The sequence below is a fragment of the Phoenix dactylifera genome, unplaced genomic scaffold, assembly GCF_009389715.1.
Source record: "Phoenix dactylifera cultivar Barhee BC4 unplaced genomic scaffold, palm_55x_up_171113_PBpolish2nd_filt_p 000980F, whole genome shotgun sequence".
NCBI lineage: Eukaryota > Viridiplantae > Streptophyta > Magnoliopsida > Arecales > Arecaceae > Phoenix > Phoenix dactylifera.
The window spans coordinates 119115-141072 of record NW_024068336.1 but is presented as its reverse complement, the minus strand read 5'-3'; the positions used below and the strand labels follow the sequence as shown (position 1 = coordinate 141072).

Here is a 21958-nt window from a genome sequence, read left to right as displayed (position 1 = left end):
TTCTTGTTGATTGCAGAAATAGATGTATACTTGTTGTTCAATTGCTTCAAAGATCTTGAGCAATTCTTGACATCCTTTTGGGTCTTCTTCACAGAGCAAATGCAAGCATGCAATTTACTTCACTACCTGCATCACCTCTTCTTCGAAGGGCAGAGCAAAGATCCTGAATGCAGTTTTTCATTTTGGCAAAGCTATCCCACATGTCACCGCAGAGATCCAGCAAGCCAATGTATCTGACCAGCTTCGCTTCCACCAATTTCTTTTGTGGGGAATGCGAGAGAACTTGTTGGTTGCTTGGCAAGTGAAGGAGCTCCCCAATGCAGCCATAAAGTCTCCCGAGACAACCCCTCGACTGTGAGAGAGGATGAAGCTGCACAAGTCCTCAGCTTGTGCAGCTCTTCTTCGATGCTGAGCGCAGCAGGTTGAGCCCTGGAAGATGGCAAGCTGATGGACCTGCCATGGCAGGCCGTCTTTGCTTCCTATTGCAGGAAAACCCTTTCGAATGCGATGGATCGAGCACGCGGCTTCCTCTAATTATAAGGAGAAAAAGATGAGGAGACACCAATAATCTCGGCCACCAAGGCTAGTCTCCCCATGCGGGGTCAATGTGGGACATGGCTTGCAATAATTTTCAAGTAGTGATTTCGTCGAACAGGTTGTGTTCATTTTTCTTTTTTTAATGCTAAAGCTGATCGGAATGTCTCAATCCTCTTCATCACCCACAGCTCTTGCGTTTCAAATGTCCGCAGCAAGATACAACGCACGGGTGTCACATATTTAGCTATGCATCAAACCAAAACCATAAAATGGCGCCAGAAAGAAATTAGGAGAATCCAATCACAAGGTGCAGACCTTCTGGACAGGAACGGTGGGAAGGAAGGACTCTCCGGCGGCATCGGAGTCGCCGGAGTTGGTGGTGGTGGTAGGCTTGAAATTGGGGTTGGCCCGATAAAGAGAGAAGGGAGCCGGAGATAGAGATGGGCCCATCGCAGAGAGCGGAGGGCAAATGAGGAGGAGGACGTGGGCATAAACTTTTATCTGGAATCAAATCCGCGTAGAAAACTATATGCGGAAACCTGACTGTTCGCAAACTACTGTGCGGAACCAAATTCGCATACAATATTATGTACGGAAACCCGTTTAAAAGGACATACGGCGCATACCTTTTCTATGCGGAGGACAATCCGCATATAATATTATATACGGAAAGCAGCTTAAAAGGCAATACAACGCATACATTTTCTATGCGGAAGCGAATCCGCATATAATATTATACGGAAATCTTTAAAGTTGACGGCGCATACATTTTCTATGCGGACGCATAGCCGCATAGACAACTATATGAGGCAAGGCGAAGTTCGCATAAACGCTCTATGCGGTGGTAGATCCGCATAACGTTATGTATGCATACTTCCGCACAAATAGTAGCAGCAAAAATGGGGGCATAATCTCCATGGAAAATATATGAGAAAGCCGTACACGGTCTTTGCCACCGAGAACAAACCGTCCGCACCAGCAGCATCATACGGATAATGGTTCTATGCGGAAGCAAATGCGCATAGAACGATGTATACGGACGTACGTATACATGGTCCACATTTGGAGAACAAGTATTTACACGATTCCAGCCTCCGCCCCATTGCCCGCGGCCCCGCCGGACCTCTAAAACTTCGGCGACCCGCTGTGCTCGATGCCTGGAGGCTACACTTATCCACCACCGGCGAAGTCTTCGTCTCCACCACCGTCGCCTGTCACCGTTCTCCACTGCTCGACCCTCTGCTACGACCCGTCTCCGTCTCCAAAAGAGAGACTGATAGCACTCTCCTGTCAATCCAAATTGACCTAAAGACAAAACCTGAGAACATTCCAATAGTTTGCAATTGGATCTTTAGCCATCATCATCTTATATAATGTGATAAACACCGTTCCGTTAAATGGATGAGATAAACAGACAATAATGCAGTGTAATTATTCAAATCCGATGAATGATATCAAGAACTTGAAGTTGAAATCTTGCTTCAACTTACGAGACGCCAATTCATGCGGAGGAGGACATACATGGAGTTTAATTAGTGTATTGCTTCACGTAGGCTAAGACAATAAGTTTAAAGCACACCAAAAGCATGTATTCTTAAACAAAAGATGAAATTTCTCTGTCTAGAGGTTTTTTTTTAGAAAAAATATTGCAGACCTTCGGCGCTAACTTCCAATGTTGTAATTTGTCTTCTTCCTTGGTTACCTTCCAAGGATCAACATCCTTTTTATATAGGATCAAAGAACACAAAAATTTTCTTCCGACTAGTCTTTTTGAATGAGATCCTACATCGTGACAAATGGTATCAGAGCAAACTCGGCCTATAGCTTATGTGGACTAGGAGATACTGTAGCACGGGTTCATGGAGATTAATTACGAGCCTATCGTAATGCTTGTGATTAGATTTAAATGAATTTGAATCGTTAGTCTAATGAGGATGTCAGAGCTTAAATGGAAAGAGCATGTGAGGACCCTCCTTGAGTTCCATATCGGTTATTCGTCGAAAAGATCTTAGATACTTATACAGGACTAAGAAACCCCAAAAATATACTAGTCTTTTTGGATAAGGTCTTGAGGTGTGACAAGTCTTTCTGCCTTAACACCAAGTAACATGACATGGATTGGACTAGAGATATGGTGATTTCTCTTGCTTTCATCAACACTCTAGCAACCGTAAAGATCTCCAAGCTCTCTCAATCCATTGCACATCACTTGCGCTGATAAAAAGGATGAAGCAACAGTTGGTAGCCACGGACGAGAGTCAATGTGGTGGACGCAACAAAAGCCATTCATGGTTGGACAAGGACGACCACAAGGGCACGGTGAATCCAATCACTAGGTGCAGACTCTAGAAAATTCAAGTGATGGACATTGAAGACCGTACATTATTATTTTTTCTAAATATGGTGTGGGTGGTAATTATTGAGCAAGGCATTTTCATTTCCTAAGCTTGCATACATTCATGCATTTGAAAATCATCTAGACCTGCATTCATGTACATCAAAAATTGTTTGCATCAAAGACTACACAGTATACAAAAAAAAAAAAAAAAAAAATCGAGCATCCATATAACAACTCAGATCTTATCTAAAAAATAATAGGAAAAAAATTTTACTTAAATTTATTGGTCGTATATAAATATCGAAAATATATGTAGTGCATAACCAATATGATACCAAACGCACATTCTCAGGTCCTCACATACTCCCCATATGTAGGTCCCAGCATCCTTGCTAAAATAGGGTGATCAAAATTTAGTTTGATTTGGTCAGATAATCTAAATTTTAATATAGAGAATAGGTTACCAAGCTTCCTTCTTATGTGGGTGGCCAAAACAAACCACCATTATCTCTTTTGTGATCTGAATCTGAGCAGTAGGTGTATTTGGATTTTATTTTTTTTGGAGCATCTGCCAATGATCTACTAGCACTTGGTTGATAATGAGTGCTCAAATAAATGAAATTGGGACAGAGTTTTGTTTGCATGATCAAGACTTGGAGCCTAATGGCTATTTAAAATAAAGGAACCTACTCTGAAGCAACAGATATGCACAGTTGTTTGTTTAGGGGAAATAGTCCTGGGCACCCGTCTAGTTTCTCTCCATGTTCCTATCCATCAGATTATCCACTGTCATGATCTCGTTTTGACAAACATCGACCAACCAACTATAGAAGTTTTTTACCCTAGGTATGGTAGTTTAATTTCACACCTTGGCAAAGGAAGGCTTGCTAATTCCTCCTTATCAGGAAACCTGCTGAAGGATCTAATGGAGAAAACCAGATGTTGATTGCGGTGTCAAGCAAAGTGACAGCATATTTCTTTATCTTTGTTAAAAAAATATGAATTCAGAGTATGATCTTTTTTTGCCTTTTTATCGTTTCATCATTTTGGAGCATAAGGAAGATAGGTGTTATTGTGTCCACAAATCCCTGTATTAATATGAAAAGGCACCTATATGTTACAAACCATGTACAAAAAATGCAAGTCCAGGAAAAAAATAAAAACTCATGCACAAAATGAGGATTCAAGGGATGGTGACTTTCAAAGACTTGAGTACATTAAGAAGAGAGACTCTAATTTGAATTAGTTTCCTGAACAAGAACTCTATACCACTCTCCAAATATCCGGCGCATGCTTCCAGTGTCTCCCAATTGTTTTTGTGCCCTCAGTAACTTCTCATCATCAACATTGCTTATTTCATGTAGATCCTCATGCTCTCCCTCAGAGGCCACTTTCCTCCTGCGCAAAGCCTTTGAAACAGAGGACCACCTGGTAACCTTTGATTTTGGCTTGGGCTTGGACAAGAAAGCCAAGATGGATGGTAGGAGAGCAAGGGTATTCTCTCTTGCTTCCACCAAGACCAGCACTATCATTAATAGCTCGCAATCCTTGTCCACTCTCAAACAAGACACATTTATTGCCCATTCGCTTCAATAATCTCTATTTTCTGAATCTAGTTCCTTGCACAAGTGTAAGCATCCAGTTTGCTTTCAGTAGTTGCATCTCCTCTTATTCGAAGGGACAACTGAAGGTCTTGACCGTCGTGCTTAGCGAAGTTGTCCCTTGCTTCACTGCATGAATCCAAAAGACTGATAGACCTTGTTGAGGAATAGTCCTACATTGGATAGATTGAGGACTTTAGTGCTCATCCATCTAGGCATCTACAAGCTTAAGTTTTTGGGTTGGATCTTAATGTGGTACCAGAGCTCAGAAGCTCGTGCAGCTGTACGCATCACCAAGCCCTCTCGAACCATCAAACAACATCTGAGCTTCTACAGCAGATGAAACCACACAAAGTCTGTAGCTTGTAGAGCCCATTTTTGACTCGATGGGGTGAGATGCAGAAGGCATGATGATTGATCGAACATGGCAAGGCTGGTCGGCAGAACCAGCCATCTTTGCTTTGAACGTGGAAACGCTGAAGGCTAGAAGACTAGAGAAAGAAGATGGTGGATCGGGGCCGTTTCTTGGTGAAATGCTCCTAGGCATTTCCCCAAACAGGTCGTAGGCACTTCTCTGTTATTTTAATGCCCACGACGACAAGTCCGAGAGGGAAGTCTGGCCCCGTACGAGCGGCATATGTCACTTGCCGCAGCGACGAAGGATCGTCATGTAGTGACTGTACGGGTGATTATAACGGTCACCGGGCGAAATTCGCTTCTAAAATTCATGCACCCAATTCGTATTGCCGGTAGAAGGCTAAGCAGCCTCACAATCTTCTTCTTCTTCTTCTTCTTCTTCTTCTTCTTCTTCTTCTTTTTTTTTTTTTTTTTGTTTTTTGTTAAGACAGGTGAATCATACCAGACGGGTATGGATGCGTGGATGGAGCTTAAGCTTAGGTCTAATCAAATTTCACTGAGATGAATTTCAAGATTCAGCTTTGAAATCAAGCATATTTTCAGTTCATCATTATGTTGCAGCTTGATTCAAGATTAATTTCAAACCGAGCCAGAAAAAAAAAAGAGCCTAATCAAGGAGCATAATAATTTTTAATTGAATTCAAAGTAATTTGAGCTTCAAACAAAGTAAAATTATATCTTGATCCAAGCTTAATTTCAAAGTTTGCTTCAAAATTTAATTAACAATTAATTGATTAAAAGATAAATATAATAATAATATAGAACTAAAATTTAGCCTGTGATCTATTATTTAAATAATATATAATACAAAATATTCAAGCTTGATTGAGTTTGCAATTTTAGTATTCGGAAGAGATGGTTTGTTGGTAATTTGTTCCGTTCATCTTGTGAGTCAAAAAATCTTATGCACTTTCTACTGTTAGTTACAAATTTTATTAACTTTGATGTTTTCCCAGGGTTTAATTAGGTCATATCAGATGCTGTGCAGCCAAATAAGTGAACCAACCACCACGCAAAACATGGCAAAAAATACACTCAGAGCAACTTTTTTAAATCTAGAGAACTTTGACTGAGATCTTGATTTCCAATATGAGTTTGCATCTCATGACTGAGGATATGCATATTTCTGATAAGAGTTTGGGTGTGTCATGAGAGGAACTAATGATCGCAATATCAGGAAAAGAATGATTACATCTTCCAAAATGGAATAAAACATCTCGATAATAGTACATGAGAGGAACTGATGATGGCATTGTCAGGAAAAGAATGATTGTTTATATAAGATTTTCCCTTTTTTTGTTACAGTTTATAAAAGATTTTAATACAACATTGCTGATCCCAATATCCATTTGGAGCAGACAGCAAGCTCGAAGTTGGTTCTCCAGACAAGTTGCATGCACAATTTAGCAGTTGCTTCCACTGACCTACATCACAGTATAGCTGAGCCAGTTACTTCCAAGCAAAAGACTATACTTAGCAGATGCTTCTCATTGAAAATAAAAGAATTCATACATGGAAAATTACCTGTATTAAAAATCAAATGCCAGGAGGGAATAGCCAAAAAATCGTAGCAATAATCTGCTGATGGCAATACAGATACAAGAGTGCCTCAGTTTGGTTATTCATGCTCTTGCTAGCAGCTGGCATCAATAAGAGAACATTCATGATGACACCAATCTAATGTATTAAAAAAGGATATTTCAAAAATTTGAACATTAAAACACAAATCATTCCAGAAACCAATTAAACCCATTCTAATTTTCTATAACAAGAATCCTTATAGAAGCACTGCCAATTTCTGCCAAATAAGAAATCTGAGCAGCTTGTTTTGGTTATTAAACAAGCACTTTAAAAAATTATATAGAAAACATACACAGTTAAATTAGGAGATAATCAGAGGGAAACCTACAACTAAACAATGACCGACAAGATGTGTTCTATCAGTTAGTGCTCCACCAGACATCCTTTTCCATTATTACCATCCAGGTTATCTGCAATCATGCCAAGAAGGTCTCTGAAAATCCTTTAATAAAACTTTCACCAAGGTTCTCATAAGTCTACCATGTCTTGTAACATAGATAAGTGCTCCTGATGGTAAGTTCTTGGGATATATTTTTCATGTAAAATCACTACATGCAATAATGAAAATTTAGTGTCTTTTCAAGTAATTCTCTCTAGTATCTGCAAACTCCAGGTAATAATCTCCATGCAAAATCACTTTTCCTAATAATTTGTCAAGCAAGCTTCATGCACATGGTTTTCAGTCTTGTCTATAAGATAACAGGGACTGACTGGTACAATCTAGATAAAATGTCAGCCACTATTTCCCCAGCCAGATCCTTTCATTTTCTGGGTTTCTCAATTGCGGACATGAAATTGTTCCCAATGACTGGGATCCAGCCATTAGATGGTGATCAGCGGGGTAGAGTTAATCATGAGGATGCCAATGGAGGTGGGCACATGGCAACTACATTCTCGTAGTTGGGCTGCAAGAGGAGGGCACCATGGCAGCAAAGATATAGCAAAGGAAGCAGCATTGCTGTGGGGCTGAATCTAGGAGACAAACTTGCCAATGATGATGGAACATGATGAATTTGTCATGTCTTGGTCAAGATACGGATGTAGCGGACTGAGCAGCCATTTGCAACAGTGAGGAGGGCAACAGCTCATCCATAGTTGGTGGGAGGAGGGCTTGGAAAAGTGAAGAGAAGGGAGGACTTGATGATGGTGGCACCGGGCAGCTGGTAGGTTCTGCATAGTTGGAGAAGGATCTCTTAGTTTTGCAGAAACTACTAGAATTCATCTAATACCGTTTATATTAGCATGCTCAAAGCAAAGGCAATTTACTTCACACACATAGACCCATCAAGCAAGTATGACAGAATCGATTGAAAAGGCATCTAATTTGATACTTGACCTTTGGCAAGCCTCATAAAACTTGTATTCACTTGCTTCAAATATATAGATCGACAGATAATCAGGAAACATCTCTCAGGGAGAGCAGATCATGTAATGTACATTAGGTTAGATAATCATCAACTCTATTCAGCTATATTTCTTCTTCCACACTATCTTTGTAGAGATGCAAGATGGAGAATCAAGCGAAGGACAAGAGGAGAGGATGGGTGGGAAAAAAAATATTTTGAAGCTTCCTCATTTCACTTCGTAGACTTCTAGTTGGCATACATAAAGACATCCATAATACTCTTCATATTTCCGAGTATATTACTCACCCTCCAATAATTCAGAATTTAACACAAAGGGAAGACTTTGAACCTTTTCATAAGTTACATTTATCAAGCTTGGAGCAAACTTTGCCCTGAATTTCTTAAACCTCATTCTTTAAAGAACACTCCAATTTTTTGCAGAATATCATCAAAAAGGCTTTCAGAGGGTATTTTTTTTAAAGTAAGATTTTCTTAATTAGCTGCTTTGTGAGGCTACATCCTCTCTTAAAAAGGAGCTCCATATGACTTTTTGGCCATATGATTAGGCAGGTCAATTGGTGATAGCACGAGCATATCAAGCTTTGTATTTACCATGGGAACAAAGCTCATCTCTTGGTTATCAGAAAATCAAAATATATAGGCATAATATCAGCCAAAGCGGAGAATATTATCTGCTAAAGCAACTTGCGAAGCAGTACTGCGAAGAAGAACTAATCATGAATTGGAAAGGCACATGTCTCCAGCTACCATCTATTACAACAATGTCAGGAATTGCCATGAGAAAGAACTAGATCCTTCATAATCAGACCAAGAAAAAAATTCTTTACATCAATATTTCCAGAAAAGATGTAGGTCTAAGAAGTGTTGAAGTTGTTTTGGCATATGAAAGTGTGATTTGACATATTAAAAGATGTCTACTGCAATGCAAGGGGACATTGAGAGTGTTCTTATGAAGAAAAGTTGTCACAGCCCTCATATAGGGTTAAAGTATGCTTGTACTAAGAAGTGTCAAGGTTGAACTTGAACAATCGTAAGATATTCTCAAACTAGCAACTTGTGAGAGTAAAGAGATTCTCTCAATAAGGAGCTCAATACAGCCTTTTGCCATCCATCTCCACATGTGTACCTTTTACTACCTTCTTATATAATATTCTAGACTTTACTGTACTTTTTCCTGCTTCTGATATGAAGATTGACAGTGTAAACTTTAATGAGTCATTAAATGTCAACCATCACTTACTAGTTTCCTTCTGTTCTATCCTGAAGACTTGTTTGCCTGCTAATCTTTAGGGCTCTGATTTGATATTCACGGGCATCTTAATAGACTGAAGACTTTATTTTCATCTCTGAGGCATGATTTCACCTTTGGGGCCAAAAGGAACAAAGAAGAAACTAGATAAGAAACAACAAGAAAGAAAAACAGAAGAAACGAGAGGAAAGGGAAAGCAGTGAGAAAGAGGAAGGAAAGTTTTTTCGTTCTTTTCCTTTTTTGATTTTGGGGGTGCGGTGGGGTTCAGGAGTGGGGATGGCTTACAGGCACATCTTTTCAGTCATATGTTTCCCATTTATATTAAATAAATTCAAAGGTATCCTTCTCCCTGTGTTAATCAGACCAAATTGCCCCTGTGCGAGTAAATTAAGTATAATATCACTAGCTTCTTGGCCTGAAATATGTGAAACAAGCCCAAAAGCAGCAGCTAGACAGAAAACACAGATTAGAAGGCAAACAAGTCTTCAGGATAGAGCTGAAGGAAACTAGTTGCATGCCCTAGAATACATAGAATTTAGCTCTACATCTTGATCAAAGTATGCAAGTTACTTTAGTCTTTGCTAAAGTTTGCAAATCATTCCAGACCAAAGTAAAAAGGGGCGGAGAACCATTGTTGATGGAGAATGTGGAGACTAGGATAATATTTGTCTTCTTTAGGTAAGTCATGTTTTAGATTATTTTGTGTTATGATGGTTTTTAATTCTTGTTTAGATTATACCATAAGGTAACTCAACTACTTGAATTTCATTTAGATGACACTAGTTCAGCAAGGCATGGCAAGGTGCTTTATGACTATAAGAAAAAGAAAAGAAAAAAATCAAACCTAAATTTGTTCTTCCTGTTGCACTTTCATTGAGGTGAAAACACCATTTCCTTTATTCTCTTTTACTAACCAAATTTGGAAATAGAACCTTTAAAGTGAGTGACTGACCATTGTAACCACTCTCTTTCACAACCATGGTTTGTATGTTCATGTCTTTCTCCATGGGCGTCAAATGTGTCAAGGTATGGCATGTAAGTATTTTGGTTGGTTTAACATAAGGAAAAGCATGCCTTTTTTTAGAGTATATATATTCAGTAACATATTATCTCAAAATTTTAGCATAAAAATAGACAAAATAACCAATTGCTATGGAATATAGCGCCTCTCAATCCAAAAGTCATAATCTATAATCATGAATTTCATTTGTAAAATCCTACGAGAGGGGAAAAAGATTCAAAAACAAGATGTCGGACTAGCTTAATGCTTAGATGCCATACTGGTGGCAAAATCACTATTTGCAATTGGCTTCTGACGAACTCTCAAAAAAAGATAAGAATTCCTCTAGTATATGTCAGATTTTGCAATTCTTAAGCCATTAAAAATCATGCTCATTGTTGGATTGGATGATATCAGCATCATCTTTAACTGCAAACTGCATTTTTATGGTAAAGCAATGTTCTAATGCTACGGTCGAAAGACAAGCTATCACCAACTTTGCATCAAAAAAGGACTGTACATTGGCTCTATTCAACTAGATATACATTCAATTTTGCTTTCCATGACACCAAAAACATTCCAACCTTTACATCATAAAGATTGACCTTGGAAGTGTTAACCTATGCAATTGCCAAATGGTAAAAACAATTCCTTTATTATTTACATAGCTTTATTGCATATCAGATCAATGATCATTAACCTCTTTTCAGAAGCAAGAATAATACCAATCATGCATCTTATTATAAATGAGATATATAGCTTACATTGTTTTCTTAATATTTATATTTATGCCATTTTTATTTGAATCTTTTTATTTACAGCTTTGCAATGCCTTCTCTTTTTCCAATCTCAATGATTTCCACCAACAACATTTCATATGAAACAAAGCACTGCATATTTATAAAGCCTTAGGTTTGTCAACTGTGGACACGAATGTTTTACAACACCAACTTTGGAACCACATTTTTCCAAGGTCAAATGAAAAGGCATCACAATAGTTCCATTCAATAAAACATATAAATGAACCATAGCAAGCTTTCCTTTTCAAATCATCAGCTTTTATTATGAACAATATATAAAGAAGAATAACAGAGACAACATGATAACAATATAAGGAAGCCGAACTGACCAATGGATGTGCATAAATTATGCTTTCGCCTTCTTCAGGAACTTCAGCGAGCTCTCCAATGCCATGTAAGCCGATACATCAGTCAAGCTCTTGCTCTCCAACGCATAACCAAACACCTCATATGCCTCTGCAATCTTATTCGCCCGACACAGCGCCCTCACAAATGTGGCATAAGCTGCATTCTCCAGCTTCATACCTCCAGCCTTCATCACTCCATACAACTCCATCCCCTTCTCCAAACACTTGGCCTTGCACAGCCCCATTAGCAGTGTGTTGTATGTGCACTCATTTGGACTGCACCCCTTCTCCTCCATCTCTCCCAATAGCCTGAGCGCCCCCAAGGCATCGCCTTTCCTGCACATCCCATTCATTAGGGACGTGTAGGTCACCGTATCAGGGAAATGACCCGTGTTTGCCATCACATTGAGGAACCTTTTTGCCTGGTCGACCATCCCGGCCTTAGAGAGCCCATATATGAGGCTGTTATAGGTGACGAGATCAGGCTCGACTCCCTCATCCTTCATCTTGTTGTAGACCTCCATCACCTCGCCGCACTGATCCACTATGCAGTAACCCTTCATGATAGTGTTATAGAGGTAGCAATCAGGCTTGAAGCCGGCATCGGCGAGCACGCCGAGGAGGCGAGTGGCCTCACGGAGGTTGCGCCCGCGGCAGACGGCGTCGATGAGGATGGTGTAGGTGACGAGGTCGGGTCGGATACCGGAGGAGCGGCGGAGTTCGTCAATGAAGGCGTAGACGGAGGAGATGGGGCGGGAACGGGCAAGGCGGCGGATAAGGAAGTTGTAGGTGAAGACGTCGGGGGGGACGGCGGCGGGGGAGGAAAAGGAGGAGAGGCGGCGGAGGAGGGCGCAGGCGTCGTCGAGGCGGCCGGCGGAGCAGAGGGCGCGGACGGCGAGGTCGGCGGAGGCGGCATCTGGGGGGAAGCCAGAGGAGGACATTAGGTCGAGCACGTTGAAGACGGGGGTGAGGTGGTCGTCGTTGTCGCCGACAGCGGGTTGGAGGCACGAGTGACCGAGGAGGACGTGGAAGCAGGGGCGGTCGGGGGGGAGGTGGGAGGAGATGTGGCGGAAGAGGCAGAGTGCATCGGAGGGGGAGGCGCCGGCATCGCAGAAGGAGCGGAGGAGGGTTGCGGGGTCAAGGGAGGCGCCAGCCTCGGCAGTGGCGGCGGAGAGGGAGTCGAAGGTGGCGACGGCGTCGGAGAGGGCGGGGGATTGGAAGATGGGGGGAGGCGATGGGGAGGCGAGGGGAGAAGGGGTTTGGGTGGAGTGTTTCTTCTTCTTCTTGAGGGGGTTTTTGAGGAGGGAAGGGCGGTAGGGTTTGGGAGGAGGGGGAGAGGGGGATGGGGAGGGAGAAGGGTGAGGTTTGAGGAAGGCGAGGGGGAGCTTGGCGGAGCGCATGGAGGGAGGGAGCTTGCCCATTTGGTGTTTGATGAAAGTCTTCCTCCTCCTCCTCTTCTTCTTGTTCTCCTTCCTTGGGTTTCTTCTTGTTTGGTTTGAACTGCTGCTTTGGAACTGGAAGGTGGAATTGTGAGGGTTTTAGGGTTCCGGCGCGACGGAGTAGGGTTCAAGCGGATGGGGTCTTTCGTTCTCTCTCGGCTGTGCAATGTTAGATTTGGCACGGGCGATAAGTGGCACGTGCCTTAGTTCAGATAGCTTGAGCTAATTCCGGCAATGTGGTTCCCGTAATTTGCTCACACTGTTTGAACTAATTGCGGAATTCCAGATTCCGGGTTTAGTTTCAGACTCTCTCCACGCGACCACCGTTTAAATTTATTTTGAGCTAAAGCCAGCATATACTTCACCGATATTAGCTCAAACTATCTTCCGGCTTGCTTGCCACTCCTTTGCCCCCCTAATACTTGAAACTCCAAACACCTTTACCCTATACCCCCTTATGTTCTTCTTCTTGATCCCTAGTGCTTAACAAAATACCAAACTAATCAAATACTAATGATCTAATTGCATCAATCATTATTAGTTCAAGTAAAGTTATTGATTTTGTGATGCAGTCGATGACTTATCTTGATCGCTGCCTTGCACGATCCTTGAAATAAACGGATATAAGGGTCAAAAGCATGTGGTAAGCTTTAGAGATTATGGCAGGGAGGATAAGAGAAGGCCATGAATCCCAGCATAGAGGGAACTTATGTCTTCAGATCTGTATGATCCTTAACCACAATTTGATGAACCAAGGCCTTGCCATTCCACCAACTGGGTTTGATTAGATTGGCTTACACAATGTGCTTATCATGGTGATAACTGGTAAATCTATTTGCCCCAGGTGCAACCCCAAACACCCATTAAAAAGCTCAATCATTAATGGTTCGGCCCATCTGAAATGAACCACCTATGTCAATTCCTCAACTGCAATTCAATGACCATGAAGCCCAGACCAGGCCAGCCCAACTCATTTCGGCTAATGCTTCCTCCCACAGCCGCCTCTTCCATCTTTTAGGCTCCACCCTTGAGAGCCACTTTGCCTCGTCCCTGCCTTTTCCATCACTCAAGATTCCCCCACCAGACTCTTTTGCACTTTACACTTTATCTCTTTCTGTCAGAACTCAGGACCTCACCCAAAATATCTAGCTGGAAGTTATTATTTGGGTTCCTTGATCCTATATAAGTATCCAAGATCTACCCAGCAAATAACTGATGTGGGACTAAACACATGCCCGCACGAGTCCTCACATACTCCCTCCGTTCAAGCCCTGACGTCCTCGTCAGGCTAAGGGTTCAAATCCATCAAATCTAATCACAAATACCTCGATCGACCCGTAGTCAGCCCCAATGGATCCGTGCTGTAGTGTTCTGTAGTCCACATAGGTTATAGGTCGAGTCCGCTCTGATACCATTTGTCACAACTCAGGACCTCACCCAAAATGGCTAGCCTGTATAAGTACCCAAGATCTACCCAGCAAATAATCGATGTGGAACTAAACACATGCCCGCACGAGTCCTCACACTTCCACTGCTAAAGGCCTGTTTGGATGATTGGACTGAAAATCATAACTTTTGAGTGGGCCAATCCGAATCCATAAAAAGAGAAAAAGACCCGTTAGTTGTACTAGCCTAGCCCATGAATCCTATAAAATTTTCAGTGCAATCATCCAAATAGTCCCTAAATTGTTTGATAATGGATATCGAATTTAACAATATCGGGAACAGGATATCCTTTTTGATTCATGATATTACTCATCCAGGATTCAACGCTCTTAATAAAAGTCTCATGGAACTAACTTTCGTTCGTTTATTCCGCTTGATTGCTTACTCATCCTTGCAATAGAATTGCATCTTATGTTTCCTCGCTGCATCCGTGGTCACAGTTGATTGGAATCAAGACCGGTAAAAAAATTGTAAATCAGATAAAAAAAATTGTCCATGTTATTTGTCTAGCATGGGAGATCAAATTATCATCCATGTCGTATTTATGTTGAAAATATATATTTATAATAATTATGATTGCCACTGCGAGTCCTATTCCATGATTAGCTATCGAATGGTACATACTTTTATCTTCCATACTTCCATCTGATCTCTTATACACATTGCGAGCCGTATACTTCCATTTGATAACTAGTCCAAGAATTACAATACAGACAAAAACCACATGCAAATGTGCAACAATGATCAGTGATAACCTCTCCAACCCACATTCCCTTGCCCCCATCCTTGCTTATTCTGACCAGGCCGGTTCACCTTATCCAAAAGACTGATATCCCCCATGTGAGCAATTAGCTCGTGACTTCGAGTCCACCCCAGCCTCACCCCATTCGGGTCACAATCCCTGGAGGTCGGCCTTGAACAAAAGAGCTAATCCAATGAACTTTTGTCCGCACCTTCAGCACTTAAACTGCGACCAGATAGTGACCCTACGAATTGGCACATGAACAAGCAATAGACCCGCGGATACCTCGCGAGAGGATAGCATATCAAGGACATGAGGAGATAGAGGGAGGGCGGCGCGGGAGGCGGCAGTGGGAAGGATATCATGGTGCTCCGCAGTGGTCCCGACAGGATAGGATAGCATATACATATATGGGTGCACGCGTAATTCCTCCTGATTGGTAATTTGACAACAAGTATTACAATGATGAACTGCATTGACATGGAGGTGATGACATTTTTGTTATAGCGAAAAATAATTAACAAAAAAAAAACACCATTCTCTCTGCTTAAGTCACCGTCAACCAAATAATTTTTATTTTTATTTTTATTGAACATTATTTTTTTAAAATATCATGAAGTTTGAAGTTAAGAATGTATACAAATTTTATTGAATAAGTAATGATAAATAATAGTAGTTGTAATAAAATAATATTTAAACAATGATCACTATTCTTGCTACTTGTTATTGACATATATAACATGAGAGTCCTCTGAAGCCTCTGTAATGTTCGACATAATATTACAATAGTCATTATGGATTCCAGGGAGAAAATAATTGAGAACATTTGAATCACGGTTGGATGGTGAGTGTGACCACTATTGGAGTGTAGGGGCGATGGAATGGTTGGGAAGGCTATGATTTCTTAATATTTGTTTTCAAGTCGGAGCTTATGCTAACTGCTTTAGTAATGGGTTTTATAAATCAAATCTCCTAATTCGTTTTCAACAGCTACTCTATGCTTTTTGCCTGCACCAATCTTCCTCACTTCTCTGTATTTAGTCCCAAATCCATTTAATCATCTCAAAGTTTAATTTTAGAAGTCACTATTAGTCACTCTCTAATAGTCAACCCTAGAAAGGTATATAAAAAAAACTAGAAAATATTTTTATCAAATCTGCAGCACTAAATCTTGACTAAATAGATATCGATCATCAGTCATGTGAGAATTTATTACATGGATCAGGTCCATCTTAGATTAAGAATGAAATCACTTCATTTTTTCTCCTCTATTTTCTTTTTTATCTAAAATAATTCCATCCTAAGTTCACAGTGGACTTGGTCCACCAAATAATTTGCCCTATCAATTATTTTTTTTCTTCAAATTCTTTATCCAGAATGAGGAAATTACAAGGAAACTGCATGACTTCAAAACATTCCTAGAGATCAGACTGACAACCTAATTCTTCACTACTTTGCACACAAGTTGAAACTTCCCTAGTCACATGAATGAAGATTACCATTCGGAATCCAGACCACCTGCACCTTATCCCCATGGACCCAACCTAGGTCGTCTCGTTCCAAGTTTCAAATTCTCTAAAGCTGTTGATTTGTCAGCATGTAAAAGTCTTCAGTGAAATGGAAAATAGACATTAGTGGACATGGAGAGAAGCCACCCAAGATGTCGCATGCAACTTTTCTTAGGTGCACCTAATACGGGAGTAGATAAAAATGAATGGATTTGAGTGGATTAGGTTCAAGGGATGGTCCAAGGTGTCTTCTTCGGGTTTTGGTAGGGTGATCTCGTGTCAAACTTCGAAACCATGAGGAGAAAGTGGACATGCCACAAGGTATTTAACTTATGTGAGCCTGGCTGACTTGGATTTCCAACAATTAAAGTAGTTTCATTACTAAAACAAGTTATCTCAAAGTCAATACACGAATAATCAATCAAGAAACTAATCTATAAAAAACTTAAAAGATATTTTTTTTGTAAAAATATAGTTAATATGTAAGGCAGCAAGAACAACAGGATTTGCAAATTCGACATAAAAATGAAAATTCTTTCTAAAAGTTTCCGAAACTCAACAGATCCATGATCCAATTGAGAACTTGGTTAACTTTTTGATTCGAAACACCGAGTTCCTGATGTAGCTTATGGACATGAAATATATTATCCTATAGCAATCTTGATTATGTATGTAGTATACCTAGTTTAGATATGTTGATCCTTGACTTGGATCTATGATCCTCTTTTTCCTTTTTGATGATAGAAAAAAATTGGGTCTACAAGCTTCGAACAATGAACTATAAAACGCTTCAATAATTAAGACTATACTAATTCGCCATTTTCAGCTATCTTCTCAAAATAATCAGCGGGTTTTAACCGAAGTTCTAATTCGCGATGTTATAACCATTATAACATCTATTAAAACATTTTCAACAACTCTGCCTTATGTTTGGGAATAAATAATAAGAAAATAGCACTCATTTTTTTCTCTTATTTCCTATTATTTTCCACTATAATAGGCCATTATAGCAAAAATAGTGATTATTATTTTTATCTGTGCCTTTTTCTGAATAAAATAAAATATTTTCAAAGTTCATTTTATTCACCTCAAAATTTCATCTAAAAGCGGTCATGCAGTCCAAAAATGGTATTACGTTATCTTTTTAGATGAAAAAAATAGCACCGCAATTTTTTCCGTAGGTGTATATTATTTTCTAACATCATTATAGCAGCCATTATTTGATTAATTATTTTAATATTAAAATTATAAAATATTTTTATATAACTAATGACTGTTATATATAATTAGTCTTTTCTTTTTGGGAGAAAGACTAATGGTAATTTAATAACCATGGCGTGGTGGAATCATAATCACACATGCCTCTATCCTCTTAGAAGATAAATCTCGTTCCGAATACTAGTCAAGATGAGTAATTATCAAGAGATTAAAACAAAAAAAGAACTGAAATAAACAGACAGTTTGGCAAGGAATAGTAAAAGGCATGGGGAAAACGTGCTCCATGGGAAAGACGAAGAGGGGAAGTGGAAGATGTTCGGAAGGGACAGCTGAGCTGACAGCAACCGAAGGACACCACTAATAACTCCGACCTTTAACTGCAGAAAGTAACTAAAGATCCGATGTGTCTAAACTCTAAATAGCTCTGCAATTAATCATGGGAAATAAACGAAGAAGGTGTGGTCCTAAACCCTATTCGTCCACAATTACGCTTGCATCTACAGCAGTTATGAATCCTTAAAAGACACAGAATAGATGAGGCTCAAAAGCAAAAGGTGGATTGGCTTTGTAAACTGATGTCCATGAACTCCTTCCATAGCGTTCATCCCCCTTGTTTACAGAGTAACACGTGTCGGTCCGCATCTACCATGCTAATTATCTCAGCTCATCGTTCTGTAGGCCAATCACCAAGACGAGCATGAGTATATTAGTCTGCAGGCAAAAGATATAATTTCTTTCCATTCGGGCATCCCAAATCGGCAAAACCAATCCGATCTATAGCAAGAAAGTAAAATCAACGTGATTCGTCTAAGTTTGCCCGTCTTACAAATCCAACGGATATCCAAATATCATTATCCACAAGAGAGTCATTTTTTAAAAATGCATATGAATTCTATCTCCTGATATTTTCCGGAGGCATCACTTACAAATAAGGACACCTTTTCACCACATATTTGGAACGACTGCACTTGGAAGAGATCCACACTCTGGCATGCATGTTGTGCTTTGTTGCAACCTGCTGCGTGAAACATCATGCAATGCAACGACTTGTAGTCTGAGTGGGTACTGAATTAATATTTTAACATTAGGGCAGGTAGCTGGCCATTGGCAAAGAGAGAGAGCATGACAAAGTAAAGCGACTCGGTCAGATAGCACAACATTAATATATCTAGGTGAAAACAATAGTTTCATAGGGGACACCAGTCCCCACAGCCAAACGGGGATCTGAAAGCTCCTTTTTGGATTGAACAGTGGAGCTAGTCATGAATGACAAGCACTCTTATGACTCCTATCACCCAATGTGGAAAGTTCCCCAACTCTGATGCCTCGCCAATTTCGGGAACAAAAGCTACACCCCTAGGCCATCAGTACTGCCAACATTTGCTCAAGTATCCCAAAAGCGTCGCTCAGGAAAACGCACAGCTGTTGTGGTCCATTGTCATTGCTTGCCCCCTTCTGAAATGGCATTGTGCTATTAAATGAAGCGAAGCGATTGGTGCAAGGCATCTGGGCGACTCTTTGAGTGATTTTTCCGAGTTAAAGTAGCATTTTGCTCCACCAAGCATGCATGCCCCTCGGAAAGGCAAACTGCAGAAGGGGATTACATACCAAACAAGACTGGTCGCATAAAAAAGCCCGTTCGATGTACTTAAAAGTTCATTTTTGAAGAGGGCAACAAAGTTTATCTCGGGAATGGAGTGCATGCTCGGCCATCTCACTTTCCTTCCTCTATTCATTCATTAACATCCGTCACAGGCTTGCACATCATAGAAGAAAAGTCATCACATTGAGACATCCACTTCGGATGCAATACAACCAATGAGAAGAAAGTTTGGCATTTTCTACCACTCCTTGCTCTCTAATCCTAATTACCACACTTCCCCCATGGGTAAGGCATTGCCGTATGTACCAAAGAATTCCAGGGCCGTGGAACGTAGGCAACCGGCCCCCGGCCCCTGCGTGCCTGCCAAGATTTGCCCCTTGCCCGAGGCCCCGCGCCATCATGGGTGAGAGAGAGTTACCAAACCACAAGGTCTAATTCGCAATCATCCACACCTGTGACTCCATCAAATATGAATAACTTTATACACGCAATATTTATATACTTCTTGTTGATCCAGTTCGTATCATACATCGTAATAAATAATTTAACAATAGATGGAACTCCACATGACAGTGGATGATTGAATTGCACACCCCAGTTCAGTACTCACACGCCACAACAGTGTAAGACATTAATGTTACAACAGACGGAAAAATACAAGCCCAACTTTTTCCTGATGGGAATTGAGGTGAGCCTTCAGAACCCAATCCCACGGTTTGTTAGGTCACCATGATTGGCCCCAGGACCATCATTACAAACTGAAACCGGTTTCCCAGGTCCTGAAACATAAACAGGGAAAGGAAGGACGACTCGTAGACAAGAGAACATAAGCACCACAGAGGCATACAGCCATGGCGCACGCGCAGTAGAGCGAAGGCACAGAGAAACGAGTAAAGAGCTGCCTGTTTTTTCTGACTTTGTGGCACAGCCAGTAGAAGTGCTAGTACAGTACATATACACTTTCAATCATCTGATCAAAATGAGAGACAAAAGGGAATACGGATAAGGAGATGTATACACAATTAGTAGCTAGTAATTAGTATTACAACTACTACTAGGCTACCATCCCAAGCCTAGGGACAAGATAACTAAAGAAAAAAACCAACCCAAAAGGTCCCTTTTCGTTTCTTTTCTTTTTTCCTTTTTTTTTTTTTTTTTGAGCTCCCCCTTAATTCTGCCAGGAAGCTGCTGATGCTGCTGCTACCTGGCGATATCAGCCTGCAGGAAGGAATTGTATCCAAACCGCTCCTTCTCCCACCTCAGCGTTGCCACAACGGCGTCTTGGACGGGCACGTATTCCTGCGTCACGAGTTGAACAATAGCTCTCTCATCATAAAACAACAAAGAATTAGGAAGTCCTATTGAGCACAAAAAATAAGAGGAACGAAGGCCATAGGCCCACTGGAATTAAAGAAGGATGACATGAGAATATAAGCTAGAAAAAGTGTAAAACAAGAGGTATAATATTATATATATTAGAGATGGACAATGGACTTGGTATATTTAATATTCGGGGGGGTGTTGAAAATGGAAGAGGACTATTAAAAAAGACCAAATCATAGAGGACTCTTCTTGGGGTTACCTCGAGCTTTTGGACCAGGTCCTTGACATTGGGGGCGGAGACTATGATGTGGCGCTGGAAGGGCTGGATGAAGCCGTCGTCCACGGCCTTATCTATGAAGGCCAGCAGCGAGTTATAATACCCATCCACATTCAGCAAACCAACCTGCCATTACATGCAAAATTGAGTCTAATTCGAGTCCTTTCTATGTACTTGGATAGAGGATAAAACGGAGGATAGGATTGGACTGGAATAGATCACAGGTTTCTTGTGGATGCCGAGCTGGGCCCAAGTTATCACCTCCAGCAGCTCCTCCAGCGTGCCGTACCCACCTAAATTGAAAACATACAAACATATATACGTAGTTTACAATCTAGCAGGAAATAAAAAGAAGCTCACGAAAAAATAACAGCAAGGGAGAAGAAAACCAGGTAAGGCAATGAACGCGTCGGAGTGTCGAGCCATCTCCGCCTTCCTCTGATGCATGCTTGCAACTGCTTTAACCTCTCCCACCGTCTCCCCAGTTATCTGGTGGGTAAATAGAGTTAAATCGTAGGTAAAGATGGATGGCATTCGAGCTAGCGGAAAAAAACAAGAGAGTTATCGAGAATTAGACCTCTTTGTCCATTAGAGTCGTCGGAATAATCCTGAAAGGAATTAAAAGTTTATAATAGAAAAATTAAAAAAAAAAAGGAAGAAAAAAGATGAATCAATAATAAACACATAGGAGGGACAAAAGAGTTAGATGAGGAAAGAAAGTAAGGCGACTGCTCACCCAATAACACGGCCGCCTCCACTGTGGACGGCTCCAGAGACGAGGCCCATCAGGCCAATGCTCCCACCTCCATAAACCAAATCCACCTTCCTCGCCACCTACCCCACGCTCGTTTGATCAACCATCTAATCTTAACCCAATAAAAACACAAAAAAAAAAAGATAGAATCCAGATGTCTTACCAGCTCTTTGCCAAGTTCCACGGCTGCGTCTTGGTAGCAGTCCCTCTTCCCGGTGCTGCTGCCACAGAAAACGCACACCCTCTTAAACCTTGATGACTTCCCTACCTTGGCTTCCTCCATCTACCCAACTCTCCGATTCCTGTTCTTCTGTTAAGTTTTAACCCTCTCCCTACTTTTCACCAGATAACTTCCCCTTTTTGCCTTGGATGTTGGAACGACACTTCTCTCCCCCTCCCTCCCTCCCTCTC

General features: G+C 40.9%; 2 protein-coding genes across 6 annotated transcripts; both read right to left on the bottom strand.

Moving 5' to 3' along the window:
* Positions 1-6042: 6042 nt before the first annotated feature.
* LOC120107713 (pentatricopeptide repeat-containing protein At2g17670-like) lies at positions 6043-12971 on the bottom strand. 5 transcript variants are annotated; one of them, XR_005509389.1, is made up of 4 exons: positions 11220-12970; positions 6803-7644; positions 6418-6533; positions 6043-6317 (listed from the first exon to the last, which is right to left on the bottom strand). XR_005509389.1 is itself a non-coding variant. In XM_039121135.1 (2 exons), exon 1 carries the CDS (start codon positions 12656-12658, stop codon positions 11237-11239), a length of 1422 nt encoding a protein of 473 aa, XP_038977063.1. In that variant the 5' UTR covers positions 12659-12971; the 3' UTR covers positions 6043-6317; positions 11220-11236. The 5 variants fall into 5 exon arrangements, 1 of the variants encoding a protein (XP_038977063.1); XR_005509391.1 differs by lacking the exon at positions 6803-7644 and having other exon boundaries at positions 6418-6471; positions 11220-12971; XR_005509390.1 differs by lacking the exon at positions 6803-7644 and having other exon boundaries at positions 6418-6474.
* Positions 12972-20077: 7106 nt separating this feature from the next.
* LOC103701078 (cytokinin riboside 5'-monophosphate phosphoribohydrolase LOG3) lies at positions 20078-21958 on the bottom strand. The gene is made up of 7 exons (XM_008783034.3): positions 21711-21958; positions 21530-21627; positions 21371-21401; positions 21183-21282; positions 21016-21086; positions 20776-20919; positions 20078-20492 (listed from the first exon to the last, which is right to left on the bottom strand). Exons 1-7 carry the CDS (start codon positions 21828-21830, stop codon positions 20394-20396), a joined length of 663 nt encoding a protein of 220 aa, XP_008781256.1. The 5' UTR covers positions 21831-21958; the 3' UTR covers positions 20078-20393.